The sequence below is a fragment of the Camelus dromedarius genome, chromosome 10, assembly GCF_036321535.1.
Source record: "Camelus dromedarius isolate mCamDro1 chromosome 10, mCamDro1.pat, whole genome shotgun sequence".
Classification (NCBI taxonomy): Eukaryota; Metazoa; Chordata; class Mammalia; order Artiodactyla; family Camelidae; genus Camelus; species Camelus dromedarius.
Window position 1 is genome coordinate 34,787,712 of NC_087445.1, and position 17,321 is coordinate 34,805,032.

The window sequence follows — 17,321 nt, forward strand, 5'->3', positions numbered from 1 at the left end:
TTAATCATGCCTATGTAATAAGACCCCAGTACAAACCCTGCACACCAAGGCTCAGTGGAGCTTCCTGGTTGGTGAACAACATATTGACATGCCAGGAGGGTGACATGCCTGGATGCCACAAGGAGAGGGCACTAAAGCTCGGGGATTCCTCCCAGACCTTGCCCTATGTGTACCCTTTATCATAAAACTGTAATCATCAATATAGCCTTTTTCTGAGTTCTGTGAGTCATTCTAGGTAGTTATCTACTGAGAGGTGCCATGGGAACCCCCAAATTTGTAGCTGTCTGGTCAGAAGTGCAGGTGAGCTGCGGCCCCACTTGAAGATGGCATTTGAAGTGAGGGAAATCTCGTGCAGGACTGTAACTTGCAGAGTCTGACACTAACTGGGTGGTGAGCAGCAGAACTGTACTGCAGTACCCCCAGCTCGGGGTGAGACAGAAGACACCCTCATGCAAAAAAGGAGGAAACTCAAGTCCAAGTCTTTTTCATCAACAGCCTTTGCTTTCAACAGCCCAGTGACCTTGCACTTGGCTGGAAGGAATGTCTCCACCAAATGCTGTCAGTGACAAATTTGTATCTTTTGACAAGTTTTAAATTGAGGGTTCAAAGTTTTAACAAAAGGGCAGAAAAGAGAAGTGACTGAAAGTATGGGTTTGAGGATAACGACCCAGAGTTTGAATACTGGCTTTGACACTTGCATGATCCTAGAAAGTTGCTTAACCTTTCTGGGCCTCACTTTTCTCATCTGTAAAGTAGGAATAACAACATTTACTTCAAAGGGCTAAAGGAGGATGAAATGATGATGTGGTGTCAGGCCCACAGTTGGCCTTTAATAAATGGTACCTCCTGCCTTTGAGTATGGTTTCTTTAGGACCTAACCAAATAGTAGTTAACTCTAGACAGAAAAAATGTGGCTGTGTTGAAATGACTTGGAGAGTCCAGACAGAGGAGGTCATGTTATGTTTTGGGGGTAGAACAAAGGGGATCAGACCTGGAAAGTTATTTTTTGCAATTTTTCCATACCTTGTTAGGGTCCAACTTGGTTTTATCCACAGGAGCAGAGTCTTTTATCACTTCCACAAATTCTGCACCAAAACATTGACCATAAAATCCCTAGGCAGGAGGAACCAACAGATTATAAAGATTACTTTAAAATAATGCAACTCTTTGTCTCTCAAAAGTGGAGTAAGTTTGGAACAAGTATAAGGGAGCATTTGCTCATCGATTACTGAAAATCCCTCTGAGCTAATGAGGCAAGTTCAGCATTTCCTGAGACAAAAACAAAAATATAAGAAAGTCTAGCACTGCAAACTGAAACACGCTTCCCTATAAATTGTATGCTTGACTCTAATTCAACTAACATCATCACATTTTCTGAAGAAGCTCCAGGAGTAAGGCACTGTTTAGTTCTTGCGTTTTGTACACTAGGCACTTGGAGGTCATCAGACGTCCTGTAATGGGGCAAACCACAGAGCACAGGAAGACAAAATATATGCTTCTAGTCCTGAATTAGGGAAACATTAGGGAACCAAGTGGCTTGGGGTGAATGGTTAGCTCCTCTCAGGAGCTGAATAACCTTGAGCAAGTCACCCAACCACTCTGAGCCATGGCTTCTTTGAGTCAAGTAAGGATTAAAGTCTCCTGTTTCATTTGGCATGAGTGGACTGTATAAAGAGCAAACTGGCAACAAAAGTGTTTCAAGTTTGACAGCTACAGAAGGGCCTAAATTCAAAGCAATAGTAAGAAAGCATAAGGAGTGGTAAATTATTGTCAGCGGTTCAGGGGACCTTGGTCTTTCAGCCTGAGATGGTTTTGTTTTGGGGGCACCTGTAACTTTCCTCCTGAGTTCTTAGTGCTTGACTTAGTCCCTTCACTGTCTGCTTCTTTTCTTCTCACTTTTCTCTACGCTGTTTCCCCTTTTCTCCAGCCTTTCCTTCAAGAACAGGCTGCTCTCTTCTGATACATTATGGATCAAAAGTAAACAGCAGGTTGGACTGGGGCTGCCAGCCCATAGGATGGGACACTGACTCTAATTATCCAAAGAGGAGTGCTCCTTGGATCAGCAGGAAGAGCTCACCGCACCCCCGGCCACGGTGGCCTACTGTCGCCCACTGTCACGATCTCCACGTCAGAAGCGGAAAGTGTTGTCTGGTGACACCAAAAGGATGAACCCAGCATTTTCTAGGGACAATTCGATAATCTGGCCAGATTACTTCAAAATCAAGATGATAAACTTCAAGCTGAAAAACTGCTACAAAAATTTGCAAGAGTTTATAAGAGAGCACAAGAAATTAACTGAATTTGCATGCTCTGGAAAGTAAATCTTCAGCATATAAATTTACAGACGTTGAAAAGTATATATAGAATCTTAGAGGAAAACTATCCCTGTCTTGCTTTACCTCACGATCTCACCTGATGCCTTCATATTATACATGCAATGTGGGAAACTTTACATACAGATCAAGAGGAATCCATGACCCTTGGTTTTTTGGTAATGACCCACTCGAACTTGTTTTTGTAAAGTGCACAGTGTCAGGCACACAGAATCACTTGTCTTACCTCTAGTCTATGAGAGATCTCAGGAAGCTTGGTAATCGCAGGCTCTTTGTAAACAAATTCCTGCTCATCCAAATCCCCAAATTTGGATCCATAGAAACCAACTCGGAAGTAGGTCCCAAACATTCTCTTATGACCCTGGTGAACAAAATAAGAAAACTTCCCCTTAGTTATGTAATTCATGAGGGAGGCTCCATTGGGTTGCAAAGGGCTGGAGTCCTTTATTATTTGTTATAAAGCATTTTATTCCTGTGGCTAATTCAAACAGAAATCACTCCTTTAAAAACATTTAATGTTTATGGAATAAGCTTTGGAAATAATAGCAAAAGAAATCCCATGAAAGATTCTGAGGACTTCTTTCAAGGGAATTTAAAAGATTCTCATATTCTTGGTTGTAAAGTAATTCAAGCTGCCTTCTTTCGTAGTTTGGATTATGGTCCTTTGTCTATTCCTAGCCTTTTTCCCGTTGGTAGGTGAGAGCTACGCTAATGATGTCCTTAAGGGAAATCACTCCCTGGAGAGGGAGGAGGGCTGAGCACCTTTGGGACAGGGTCACCTGCTGCCAGGTTAGAGGACCTGTTAGCCAGGAGCCCCAGCTACCTTGCTGATGATGCTGTCAAAGGCCTTCTGCAGCTTCTCGTGAGTGGAGGTCAGCTTCCGGAAGTCTCGATGAGCTTCCAGGATGGGGACGACCAGCTTGTAGACCTCGTTAACTGTCTCGTACAGTCCTCCCTTGGAAAGAGGAGAAAAGAATCAAAGAGAATTTAATCCACTGGAAACTTAAGAGCAACCAGAGTGCATTAGGCACTGGAAAGTGGGTTTATTGTTGGCACCACAATATTTTACAGAGCAGGAATAGAGTCTGAGTATCTTTGGGATGGTTGTAGCATTCAAACTGCTAGACACATGCTAAATGGTCCTATCTGATAATGTTAAGTCGGAAAAAGGGGTTTCCTGGAGAAAAAATAGGACAGGAGGTTGGCAGCAGGGACTAAGAATAATTCAGGAAGGCAGCTTTAGCATATTAAAATGTCACCAGGGGTCCCCCTGTAGCTAGATGTTCATGCTTGAAAGGAGTAGGATTCTAACTAACTGGTTTTATTGAAATTCAGGAAAAATTTTGAAAGGGAAAGCAGGAAAATTAAAAAATAGTTAAAACAATAATTAAAATACACAGATTATAGTGTGGAAACTTAGAAATGAAAAGTAGAGAGGAAAGAAAAATATCAGGATGAAAACAAAATTGGATCAGCTAAATGGAGTAAATTATTAAATATTCACTTGGCTTAAAATTTGGTGGAGGGGGAGGGAGATTATTAAAATGAAAATGGACAAGAGACTTTCTTCCCTGCCTTGCATCTCTCCCAGTGACTTAATCTACATATATTTTTTCTTTTATTAGGAGTGTTTAGACTCAGATTAGGTTAATGAGGGGAGTCTCAGTGGTTTCCGCTCCCATATTTCTCTGAGCCGGTCCTGGTCTGTGAGAACCCTGAGGTTCTGTAAGGAAGGAAGACTGTCTGTTTATTCTTCTGCTCTCTTCCCAGAGGCTCCACCTAAAAAGTTCTCTCTCTGAGAGGGAAAATGAGGGAGTGAGAACATGCCTCATGTTACTGTGTAACCCTGGGCGAGCCATTTCACTTCTCTGTGGCTTTGTTTCCACCTTCATTAAATAGAAATAATACTGTGAAACTGCTGCCCAGCCCAAGAGCACGCAGTGAAAACCAGAATATTGCAGGGATGAAAGGCTTTCTGGCCTCCCTGAGAGCTGAGGCAATTTACATACCTCAAAGTCCCCCAGCCCTGCCCCTGCCCTGCACACCCTTGCACGTGGCGACATCATGGAGTGGAGCTGGCTGGGCAAGAAGACCGGCACTGATGGCACCAGCACCGGAGTTTGGGCCACCCCCGGAGGCCCGGGAGGGAGGGCCGTGTGCACTGACCGTGCTGAAGAGCTCAGCCGCCTGCTCCAGGAGGCCCACCAGGCCACTCTCAGTGAAGTACCGGCCAGAGCACACACCGTCCTCATCAGGTGACAGGGTGTCGTCGGAGACCGCAGACTCCTCCAGCACATTGGAAGAAATACTCTGGAAGAGATAGCAGTATGAGCCTGGAGACTAGGGGAACCTGACTAACAAAAGGCATCATAGGAACCCATCACGTAGGGATAAGGAAGCCCCACACTCCAAGAGCCTCACCAGCCTGTGACCACACAAGGTCTGTAATTTCATCCAGAAGAGGCTCTGGCTGTTACTCATTTTGAAAGGATGCACAGAACAACTGGTCTTAAAAACTCACAATTTTCTTTTCTTTTAGCCATTGGGAGGTACATTAAGGAAACTTACTTCAATGTAACAACAGTTGAGCTGCTTTAGTGAAAAGATGGTATGGGACATCCACCAGGGGTCACAATGTTTAAAAGGCAAAGGCCAACAAACAATGGAAGTTTTTCTAGCGATGTAGCAGTGAATCCCCCACCCACCCTCCCACAGATGTTTGGTTCCTTTCTACATGTTTTTCCTTTACATAAACCACAGAGTTTAAAGTCTTCTAAAGTTTCTAGTAGAGAAAGTAGTGATCAGAGCCAGGGGTAGGGTGAACAAAGTGAAAAACCCAGGGCACACAATTTAGGGAATACTCACTCTCGGGGTCCTGTACGTCATGACCCTGAACTTGCTTGACCGCAAGAGAGAGTGCTTCCTTAAATTCTGCACTTTATGTGCCTTACTTGCCTCCCCCAGCTCTGCTCTGGCAGTGACTCTAACACTCACGACAGGCCAAGAATTGTATTCTTCGACCTGTCTCACAGCTATAGAAGAAATGCATATGGAACACAAAAGAAGCTGGAAACTTTTCCAGCTTAGGAATTGCAAACAGGTAGTACATATGCCATTGCTTCCTATGCCTGCAGTCATGGCAGATGTAACAAATCATCATAGCACTCTTCCCTGAAGCTTGGATATGGTCGCAAAATTCTCAGCATAGTACTCCAGTCAGCCACTACCAACTGACCAGAGTTGGCTAATGAAATAAAATCTGTCTGCCTCTTGGCCTGGCTAGCAGGATCAAGTGAATCATCCTCAGCAGTCAAGGAAGAGAAGCTTGTTACAGTCCGTTATCTTCACATCCAATATTGTAATGCAGTTTTAAGAATATAGGAGGCTCTCAGAACCTTCTGTGGCCAGTCTTTCTTCCAAACCTGGTCTTTCTGTTATGATGTTTCTGAACTAGAGATAACAGATGGTCCAAGAGATTCAGTTGAAAGAATCTAATAACCTAAGAAACAAATACTATTAGAACTGTACGTAATTTTCTACATGTAGAGGAACTTATTTGAAGTTATGCAGCCTTATTAGCTGTAGTCAGAGGGAAAAGATTCTGGGCAGATTTTCCTGGCTTCAGAATTAGGGAGGTAAAAGTAACAGCAGTATCTGAGAATGTATCCATATCTACATTTGTGGAATAAATACTGCACCCTGGGGCACAGAACTTCAGCGATCTCACTTCCTTGGAATTCAATGGCCTCAGACTTATTTTCCTTGCACAGATTTATTTATCTCCAGTTTATGATTCTTTTCCAAAAGTTCAATTTTACTGGAGCAGAACAAGGTTGAAAACTAAAGCACATAGCATTTAAGAAATCAACACTGGACATCTGTTGTTAATGCTGCCCAGAATTCCTTCATCCTTCTAGAAAGTAAAGCCTCCTGGGAAACCATCCATAACTCCAGGTATGGACCTCAGCTCTGGCCTAACTAATCACAGCATTCCATTTCTCTGGCCATTGTGATTGGTTCAGGGATGAGCACATGACCCTGTCGGAACCAGTAAGAAGCACTGAGACTGTTTCTGCAACTGCTAGAAATGAGGCATCTCCCTATTCACCTCGGAAGATGTAGTAAACATAAATACTTCTCAGGGAGTACGGGAAGCCTGTGAAGAACGAAGCCGACATAACAGAAAGCAGGGACAGGAAGTGGTGATGACACCGAGGACTGATGACATTGTTTGGGCCCCTTGGTTCAGTTTGGCAGGTGCTCCTTCAGACTCATGGTGCTCATGCAAGCTGATAAACTCCATTTTTACCTTAGGTCAGTCTGGGTTAGGTATTCTGTCACTTGCATGTGTATCTTTCCAAAAATATTTGGTATATCTTATTAGAAAGAAAGAGAATTGGCTCGTAGTCATCAATATAATTTGGCTTCTCTTTTGTAGCTGAGAAGGCTGGGTCACATGATAAACACTCACAGCATCTGGTACCTCTTTATTACAGCATTTATTACAGCATTTATCCCAATTGTAACTGAACAAGGAATGGGAGAATTAGTTACATAATGTTGCTCTACCTGACTGGACTGTAACATTCATGAAGACAGTGCTCAATAAACATCACCTAAAAGAATGAATGAATGAAGAAAGATCTATGAAAAAACAGAGCTATATGCTTCTGTGTAGGGACAATCTGGAATTTTTCTGTTGTTTCTAGAATAACTATTCTACTCACCTTGACTTGGCATGACTTACAAGCAAATCAATAGAATTCTAGGTGAAATAAAAATTGCTAAATATGAAACAATAATGACATGCCACTAACACTTAGTGACAAATATCAAATAAAATACAGGAAATGGGAAAAAGCATAAAAGAATTACAAGAAATAGTTCAGTTATACAAGATAAGAGGATGATATAATTCCACATTAAGTGGTAAACTTGAAGATTTCTGGGACTTGAAAGAGTATTACTTATAATACTCATCCTTGCTAATATCCAAGGCCAAAATAAATTTGACAAAAGAAGCAAATATATCTAAAATGATTTTTTTAACTTTCTTCACTTCTATGTGATTCAAAATCAGATGCGATATTTTTATGCTTTTTGGATAATAACTTAATTTTTGGCTTTTATAACAAACACTTCTGAACTGAGAATAAATTTTTTTGCTGAGAATGAAATGATAAAATATAATTGTTAGTGAAGACCATAAGAAAGTAGAAGTTAATAATATGAAGCAATACCCAGCTTGGCTGGTTAATAGTATCCACGAAACCAGAGGCTCTACCAGCAACAGTTTTCACACCTTATTCTCCAAGCCTGGGAAAGCTACTTTGAATTGTCCTCCCTTTCTGGTTCACACAGCATCACAAAAGTGTGTTGAAGAACAATAATGAAAACAAAGCCTTTTATAAAAATGAGTCATGTAAATTCAAACAAGAATAATCCAGACACTTGTAAATGACTTTGCAAGTCTGGCCTGAAAAGGGCTCTATTACTATACCATATTCATACAGGTTTCAGGGAGGGTCATTTCTATGGATTATGCTTCTAAAGGTACTCATAAAATTTTTGTTTCCTCTAAACACTGTAGTCAGCTGTTGAGCAAAACAGTTCAAGTGGTCATGGTGCATCTCAGTCTGCGCTAATTTTCAGGCCTGGCAGACAATTTTCCTGTGCTAATTATGGGTTATTTTCAGTTTATCCTAAACAAGTATTGATTCAGCCTTTTTTTCCCTTCCCTGGTCAATCTGGCTCTTTCTTGATTTTGGATTAGAGAGGAGAATACTGTAGAGTGGAAGAGTATGATTAAAGGAATGGGCCCCGAGGGGAAATAATTTCTCCAATATTTGGAAAAAATACTTTCGCAGTTGTCAGTGTACTGTGCCAACTACAGGCCTTCCAGAAAGAGTTTAAATGACCTTACAAAAATTGGCGTCAGTTTATCTGTGAGGTGGGAGTAATAATACCTTCTCTATCTGCCTGCTTCACTAGTTGATGGGGAACGCCAGATGAAAGCATGGATGTGAAGGTGTTTGGAAATGTCTAAAGTGCCTATAGACCCTACATTTATTATAAGCAATAATTTAAAAAAAAAAGATGGTAAAGCAATTAAAAGAGGCAAATATAGTACACTACAGCAGTTTTTTTCATCCTTGGCATTATAGATGTTTGGGGCCAGACAATTTCTTGTGGCAGGAGCTGTGCCACGCATTGTAGGATGCTTAGAAGCATCCCTGGATTATACCCATTAAGAGCCAGTAGCTCCCACCCTCCCACCCTCAGTTGTAACAACTAAAAACATCTCTAGAGATTGTCAAATGTCCCCAGTTGAGAACCATTCTTCAAAAGGAAAAGCTGAACTTGCCCCCCACCTGAAAGCTGACACTGCCCACAGGCAGGTAGCTGTGGTCCTCCAGCATGCTCAGATACTCAGCCACCAGGGCGGCCGCGTGCACCAGGCACATGGCGGCCTCTGTGTAGCATTTCCTCTTGGTGTGTTTCTCCGCCATGTTCTGGAGCCAGGTCAGTCGCAGATCAGGGGATGTCTGGTAACTCTTGGCAATTCTGAAGACAGATTGAGAAAGTTTCAAGGACAACAGGTTAGCGACACTGTTTTTCTATTGTGTATGGTCACTTTTTGATTTTATCAGAGAATTTTACCTGTACATGAGGTCCATAAGCATCTCAGGATCTTCCTGAAATTCCCTCATTTTCACCGTGTCATATAAGATGCTATTCAGATTGCAGAGAAGTTCCTCCACCTGCAAAACAGTGTGTGCCCCAAACAATCTCAGTTTTGTAGTCCCTGATAACAAGTTAGGATTGCACTGAAAGTCCAAGAGGCAGCCATGGACAGGCTTTGCTAAGAGAGGAGAGATCACAGGGGAGTCTAGACCGGACCCTCTGTGACCTTCATCTTTGTAGGTCCAGGCACTTCTGAGGCCCAGATATTAGTTGGCCCTTGGGATCCATGTATTAGTCCTGAATCCTTATACTATCTTCCTCTCCAACACTTTTTTGTTTAAATTACTTTCAACTAGTTTCAGTTATTTGCAACCTGAAGCCCCTAAACTGTGCTCTAGAACATCAGGGCTTTTTATACAAAAAGATAGGAGGCAGCTTAGGCCCTGAGCTTAGATTCCATATAATACATATGATAATATGTTATATAATTATCCATATAGCACATGACATAATAATGTATATATTTTCTATACAATGTTATATAACATAAAACTATGTTTATATTATATATTATGTATAGTTATATAATATTACACACATATACACACACACACAGATACACATATATATATGTTATATGCAAGTTTCTAACTGGCCGATCCCAGGCATGAGACCAGGCATGCTCTTCAGCCTACCTGCATGGGGAAGGGAGTGGTCTGCATGGCTGTGTCCTCTTCTGCATAGGCCAAAATTGTCCTTAAAGATCTTCTCAGGTATTCCTCATTAAAGTCTGGTGCTTTTCCCACCAAAGATGCCAGAGACATGGTTACTTGCATCTTTACTCTTGCAAAGTTCTGCGTCAGGAAAAATAAAGATAGAACAAATAAGAGGCACTCAGCTAGTAGATAATTGAGGGCGTGAGAGCCAGATACCAGTAACTCCCCAATGTTTCTTTTACCCAGTCTCAATAATTTCCGTTTTTTCCAATGAAATGTGAGCTATACTTTATTCAAGATTCATATTGTTGTTTAAATGGAACTTGCTCTGATATAAATCTGTCAGAGCCTTTTAAATTTTCATTGACGACTGGGCCACATCCATCTGGCAAGGAAGGTTCCTACAGAGCTAGGTTACGGGATGTCTCCGTTTGTGCCATGATTCCTCTTCTTGGGAGTATATTTCAACTGCAAAGAGGAGCAGGATCTTCATGGGCAAGATTTCTGGGATTTCTGGACTCTGGGTAGACAGCAACTTTCTGTTTCTCCTTTCCTTCCAGGCCCAGGGCAAAACATGGCTATTCCCAGGGCCTCTGAGGAATGTCCTAAAGGCATTTAAATACTTATACCTCATACATTCTGAAGACCCTGCCTTTCTTCCACCGGCAACGTTATCTTTTAATATCACTTTAGCATGCTCATTGACGTGACCGCAAATGTAAATTCCAAAAGAACACACCAAAATCTAGACAGCTAGGGCAAAGGCTGACTGTTCTGTAATAGAGCTGAATTCCAAAGGCTGTTAAGCTTCAATGGAAACGCAGATGTAGATGATAGCGATCATTTCAAATTCTCTTCCACAGTTCATTCTGGTACCAGTCAATCAGCATTTAGAAATGGGACAAACTCTTCTGAATTCCTAATTCTGTTGCATTTTTCCCCCCAACAGATGACAACTTTTAATCTACATATATTCATGCATTTCTTATTGAAACACACTGACGGAAACCACTGCATTCATTAGTCTTAATATTCGCTTCTATGTTTGGATTCCTTTTTTGTGTGTGTGTGTGTATCTATTATAGATTTTCTGTTTTCAGTTACCATAATGTTTTGGTATAACATTCTGTATATATACGTGATTGCTTCTAGTTGCTGATCTCTTATCTTCAAACGCATTTTAAGTATCCTGCATCTGTACTCTCCTCCCCTCACAATTACTGGTTTTGATATCAAAAAATGTGGAAAGCTTCATGAATCTGTGTGTCATCCGTGCACAGGGGCTATGCTAATCTCTGTATCATTCCAATTTTAGTGTATGTGCCGCCAAAGCGAGCCCAGTATTCACTTTTAGATGCAAATTCAAACAAACAAAAGCTGCTATCCACCTACATGCTCAATTGTTTCCTCCACACAGGAAAGAAGTCAATTGTAATAGTACCAACTTTTCTGAAACCACTGCTTTGCACTGACTCCCTCTATGGATTCTGGGTTGCCCTGAGCGCTTACACTGGTGGCTCCAAAGCTGAACCTCATGAGGAGGTACAGTGTGGCGCAGGCCTGGCTGCGGGTGACGTCCATGCTGCTGCTGCAGTGATGCAGCACTCGCTGACACAGGTCCGCGCACTGCTCCACTTCCTCCTCAAACAGCAAGTCGCCAAACTAGGAGAGACAAGGGGCCATTAGACATCACTTGGCACTTTCATCCACTTTCTGGACTAGATGCCTGTTGAAATATGTAAATGTCTGCTTGGACAAGCAAAAAGCCCAGAAGAGTTAAGACACTGCTCCATAAAGATAATGAGCTACTTGAGTCAGAAGATGAAGTGAAATGATGGCGTCAACTTAAGATCTCATTATGAACTGCTCAGCTAAGATCAGGGCTGCATAATTAGCTGCCTGGTTAGCCATGCTGCATTCCCTGGTGAAGTCATAACTCGTCCTGAGTTTATTGGGTTCCCTGGAAATCACTGGTGATTGAAAAAGAGAAAATGATCCTGACAGGGGAGAGCTTTCCTTGTGGGCTTCAAAACACAGTTGTGTGCCTCCCAGTACAATAGGGGCTGCTGGTGCCAGCAGTGTTTCTGTTTTCTCAATATAAAAGATCTCAGGTAGGAGGCATCAGTCAAGCTTTTCAATAAAGGGGGAGACAGGAATCTGTGATAGACCAATTTAACTAAGGAAAACCTATATACTTCAGGCTACGAGAAATTTATTTCTAAACCTTCTGACATTTTATGACGTGACATTTTGTAAGACTTAGTAATGGGAGTTACGTATAGGACTTTAATCTTACTCAGATAAGGTTAAAAAATAGGTGAAAAACAAAGTTGCTTAATTGATTTACACTCTAATGTCTCTAGCAAGCAGCTAAATTTCAAATTTCTACAATTTGGCCCACATTTCTAGTGTGAGAGGCACTGTTTTCCCTCTGCATGGTGAGTCCCACAGAATGAGTGTACCTGCCTCCTTCCTAGTGAGACTTAACACATTTACCGCAGTGGCACTTAATACAGTGGTCTGTGGGTTTTGGTGCACCTGAAATGAGAAATGTGAAGCTAGACAGATGAGAATCTTAACTCTTAATTAAGAGTAAGAAAATAAGCGTTCCATATTTACCTTGGCAATAAGAGCTCGGAGTGTCGCAAAGCAGTGAGTCAGATAGGTGGTGCTCTGATCACAGCTCAGAGAATTCACCAGTACCCTGAGCACGCCTCCCATCAGGCTGTCTTTACAGTCCAGAGCTGAGCTTGCCTGGGGGGACAAAAGAACAGCATCACTGAATCCCTGTGCTGTGCCAGTGAACTGAGATGTGAAGACACAAGTAGATGCTTTTGGTAGTTAGCACAGTAATGCTAATTGTTCCATCTCTCAGTCTAAGATCCTAAGGACCTGGGAAAGCACTACACATACCTTCCATGACCGTGAGCGCTGAAGACCTATTTTCACATGACTTTATTTCAAAACTCTCAACTGATTTGGGATTTATGCCTAGTTCTGGGCTACTGAACTAAGTTATAAGGCACACCTCCCCCCATCCTGGACAACAGCTTTTGGAATGTTCTTCAGCTTTCCTTGTGGGCTTCATAACACAATTGTGAGCCTCCCAGTACAATAGGGGCTGCTGGTGGCAGCAGTGTTTCTAAATAGAAGCTTATTTATCAACTGCAGTAGGACTAACACCACCAAAGACAATGGCAAGTTTCAGCTGTTCCGAAAACTGCAAATACACGTTGAGGATGGGTGTTAAGAATACAGCACTCAAAGCAGTATTGCATAAAGACATAATCAACGTGATGCCAAATATTTGATACCAAGTATTTATCAAAGATACAACATGCTTTTTGTTGTTATTTCTGTACAGTAATTACTTTTTAAAAGACAACTTAAAAGATGGATTACTACGGTTCAGCTATGTTTCAACAATATTTCTTCTTCCAGCCCTACAAAGCAATACTGGGTCTATTCTAGTAAATGATTTCTCATTGGAAACATGTAAGGACCCATTTTTCAGGTCAACCAAAAACCCATTATCACTTAGATGTCTTGAGAATTTTTGGAAATGCTAAGTTAGAAGATGAAATTCATATGGTGAACTGTATTACTGTGAAGTTCACAGTGATGCTGCACTTTTCTATGGCAGGGATGGCAAATTTATGGTGCAAATGGCTTTTCTTCACTAATTTGTGTCCGAAACAGACATCATTTAATCACATTTAGCACTCTTTTTACCTAGTCCAGTCATAATCTTAGTTCCCATACAGACATCAGCCATAATTCAAATGGAGTTGACCCATCAAAAAAAAAAAAGGCTACCTACCACCCCTATTCTAGATAGTGAACTATAAGCTCGCCAACCACATTATAAACTTGGCAGGCACTCAGGTGGATTTAACTACGAGGGTCAGTTTGTCAAACTCCTAAGTGAGCAGCAAATCAATGAAGCCAGAAGAATGTAAAGTATCTCTGGAATTTGTAAGGTGGACACTACTGTAAACAGTGAACTTCCCAACTTCATTTTCTAAGAAAAAGCATTTTAGATCACACTGATTTCTTCCACAATTTTCTGTAAAGAATTCCTTATTAAATTCCAGGAAACATATTCATGTTGAATAGATCAGATGTTTGTGGTCCTCACCTGGATAATGTTTTCCTGCATATCCAGGATGATTAAATTTGCTTCTGTAGCCAGATTGCCACTGATTAAGGCTTCTTGATCTAACTCTGCCTTTGTTCTAAGAAACAAAAAAAGGTCAAATTAAAGTGCATATCAAATCTGGGCATTTTGCAATGACAGTAATCTGTGTTCCCAGTGTAAAGAAATCTTCTGAATACTCAATCATGAAGGGAAAACAAAGCAGCTGGTTACAGGTAACTAAGAAATATAGGGTGCTTTCTGTGATTGGTGCCTGGTTACAAGGATTTTCTAGGTAAAGTCTCCAGGCCAGCCTCATCCCCACTATTATGAATAATGATGACAATTATAAAAATAACAAAATGGGTAGGAAAACAATTATTGGTTGCTACTAGCAACTAGGGTAGTCAATCAGATGGTTGTTTAGAGCTTCAGGGCCATTCTTGCATTTCATGCCTGAGAACCAGCTCCAGATCTGAGACAAGGAAGCTTCTGCAATAAGCTGGAGGGAGTGAGACTGGGTGTGATGTGAATTTGGCTACTGGCGATGCTGCTAAATTAGGAAAGGGTGATGCTTCAGAACCTGGTCAGGGAAGAGTCAGTGTCTTGACTTTCTGAAGACCACCTTGGGGTTGCAAAGTCAAGTACAGGCCTTTTGCCTTTTCCAATGAGAAGCAAGTCTGCATTCCTGTGGGGCAGGCCATCTAACATCCTGCTGGACGTCACTGGCTACCATCCATTAGGGAATAGGAAATTGCCGAGTGCTGCTTCTCTCTCAGGTCCTCTTGTAAGGAATCAGAGTGTTTTATTCATCAGTTCATCTGTTCTCATGAAATCCAAGTGAAGCTGGAATCACTGTTGAAGCTGGGTGATGAGTACCTAGGGATCCATTATCCTACTTTCTCTACTTTCGATATGTTTGACAGTTTTCGATTAAAAGAATGAAAAAAAAATACAGCGAAGTAGAAAGAGGAAAACTTCATTTACAAATATTCTCAACACCCAAAGAAAACCATGGTCTATGTTGTGGTAAATTTCCTTCTAGTCTTTTAAAAATGTATTTACTATGTGTAGTTAGAGATTTAAGACTATACTCTACAAACAAGTGTCTTTTCTTCTTTGTTCATGTAACAGTATAGCATAAGCATCTGTCATATCATTATAATGATTTGAAAACATTTAAATGCCAACCTAATAGTTCGTTACGTATTTCCCTATTCTCAAGCATTTAGAATGTTCCAGTTTTTAAAAATAATTTTATGCAATGCTGACATAAATATCACTGAATATATACATCTTTGTACACATTCCTAGAGTGGAAATATGGATTGAAATGATGTGGTCCTGGGTACACTGTCTTACCTCATCAGCAGCTTTTGTTAAGCTAGCTGAGATTGCTAAATACTAGTTTTCTTTAAATGCTTATGAATGTGATAAATGTTTAAGAGCTGGAAGTCGTAACGCTTTATACCTTGGATGAGCTGAATTTACACAGATAATAACGTTTCATTTTCTTATGCTTGGAAGGATGTAGCTGTCTCAGTAACACAAGTCGCCTGGGAAAAACAGTTTTGGAGTTTAGGTAAAAGTAGCACAAAGTTGCTGAGTGACTCACTTATCTAGCTTCTCATTAGCTTGCCGCCAATGTGTCTGCTCTTTCCTCCATCTCAAGTTTTCATTTAGGCCTGGAAATCGGTCATTCCCTAGGAGTTAAGAAATGCACGATAGGAATTTGATTAGCATTAGCAAGATAACCAGAAGTTCCGTAACAAGCTCAACTGGGAGGAGGCAGCCCAGCTTCTCTGACTAATTAGAATCCATGCTGGATGCTGGCAGGAGGCAAAGCCCAGAGCCAGGTCCGTCAAGTCCGGGCTGACCTGGTCTTTGAACAATAGGCTAGAGTTTAGAAGAACGCCTGTCTTTCTGGAGTGTCAACAAGCACATTTCTCACGAACACAGGGCTGCGGTGAAATTGGAGGTTCTTGCTGAATTACAGAAAAGGAGAGTGTTGGTGTTGCATGAGGGTGCCCGACCCCCACTGAAAAAGCTCAGCTCCTTCCAAGTTCTGTGCCATTGTGTCCCATTGCATAGAAGGAGCTGTCACTCTGTTTACTTGAGCACAGTGAATAAGACTGGGGGTGCCTGCACACTTCACTCTATCCTACAGAGGAGAGCTCAGCTTTTTGGAGATCATTCCTCGTGTGATGGGATCCCTGGAAGGCTGGACACTCCAAGACCACTGGGCGGGGGTTGGTTCCACTGTAACAGTGCCCTGCATGGTTTGGGGAGGTAATCTTGGAACATGAACTTTCCAGTGTCTTGACCATGCTCTACACAGATGTTCAAATAGCTTGGGGTGAAGTGTCGGCCTTGAGTGATACACAGTTCATCACGTCCTATGACTCACATTCTTGGATGGGACATTTTACCACCAACAAGTTTTAAACAGAAGATGACATTTGGGGACATTTCTAGGGTTCCTGTGATCTCAAGAGGGGAGCTTTCTCTTAGAGGCAAAGGGCTAACATTACACACATCATGCTTGAACCTGCTTATCTCTATTACTATAACATCTTAAGAAAGTGATGATGTCTACTCATCACGCGAGGAGGACACTCCTTCCCACAAAGGGTACAAAGCTCACTGGCGGAGAGCAGGAACGGCTGACCCAACACACCTGGAGCCCGGCAGCGCCGCATCATCTCCCCTCTGGCCCCTTCCCCGCGGAGCAAAGCCTCTTCCAGCCTGGCCTTCACATCCCTTGACTTCTGCAGAACTTGGGTACTGACTTTGTCAGAACTCTGCTTTCCCTGGATGGGACAGAGGCAGAAGGATATTAAGTTTTGTGGGATCTCTGCCCATGGGGAGAATCCTAAAGACGGAACACCCCACATTGACATCAGCCAGTTTGGACATATGCAACATATATATTCTGGGGGATGCAACAGTTGAAATCCTGTTAAGAGGAATGAGGTTCTCTCTACAGAAGGCAGAGATCTTTTCACGGTGTAATTATAATATCTAGCTAGGTTACCGATATGCAAATAGGTTATGGACTTTACTACAGAAACAAGACAAAATTAATGAAGCCCTACAAAGGGTAACAGTGACAGGACAGGATAGAACTTGGGAGATAAGAGCCAGTGTGAAACTGAGTCACCCTACGTGTACCTTGTATTCAAAACACGAGACACAGATGAAAAGGAGATCTAAAATCCTGTTGAGTTGCATCGATGGTAGGTCGGCAATCCACTTCCTAAGGAGGCTCTGATCAGCATTTTTCATGATCCAGAGGAAGCAAATCATGAGGTTTCGGGTCACGTTGGCATTCAGCATGTTATACTGCTTGTAGGGCTGGAAGGAGGCAGATAGGGAGATGGACTTAGGGGAGAAGGTTGAGCAGCGGGCACAGTGAAAGGGATGCTCATTTCTTAGGACACAGCAACTGGACTT

General features: G+C 41.9%; 1 protein-coding gene and 1 non-coding gene across 5 annotated transcripts in view; both read right to left on the reverse strand.

Moving 5' to 3' along the window:
- Positions 1-17,321, reverse strand: part of DOCK8 (dedicator of cytokinesis 8) — a 223,457-nt gene that overhangs the window by 15,830 nt on the left and 190,306 nt on the right. For all 4 annotated transcript variants that reach the window (XM_031449810.2, XM_031449809.2, XM_031449812.2 and 1 more), the window contains 13 exons: positions 17,040-17,222; positions 16,546-16,678; positions 15,484-15,571; positions 13,872-13,968; positions 12,353-12,487; positions 11,243-11,395; positions 9,713-9,871; positions 8,994-9,094; positions 8,705-8,897; positions 4,500-4,643; positions 3,157-3,288; positions 2,560-2,694; positions 1,024-1,113 (listed from right to left, as the gene is read on the reverse strand). In XM_031449810.2, coding sequence (XP_031305670.1) covers positions 1,024-1,113; positions 2,560-2,694; positions 3,157-3,288; positions 4,500-4,643; positions 8,705-8,897; positions 8,994-9,094; positions 9,713-9,871; positions 11,243-11,395; positions 12,353-12,487; positions 13,872-13,968; positions 15,484-15,571; positions 16,546-16,678; positions 17,040-17,222 — 1,743 coding nt within the window. The remainder of the gene's footprint in view (positions 1-1,023; positions 1,114-2,559; positions 2,695-3,156; positions 3,289-4,499; positions 4,644-8,704; positions 8,898-8,993; positions 9,095-9,712; positions 9,872-11,242; positions 11,396-12,352; positions 12,488-13,871; positions 13,969-15,483; positions 15,572-16,545; positions 16,679-17,039; positions 17,223-17,321) is intronic.
- Positions 10,969-11,072, reverse strand: LOC116152814 (U6 spliceosomal RNA). Its single transcript, XR_004136520.1, has one exon. It is a non-coding gene; the product is annotated as a U6 spliceosomal RNA (small nuclear RNA).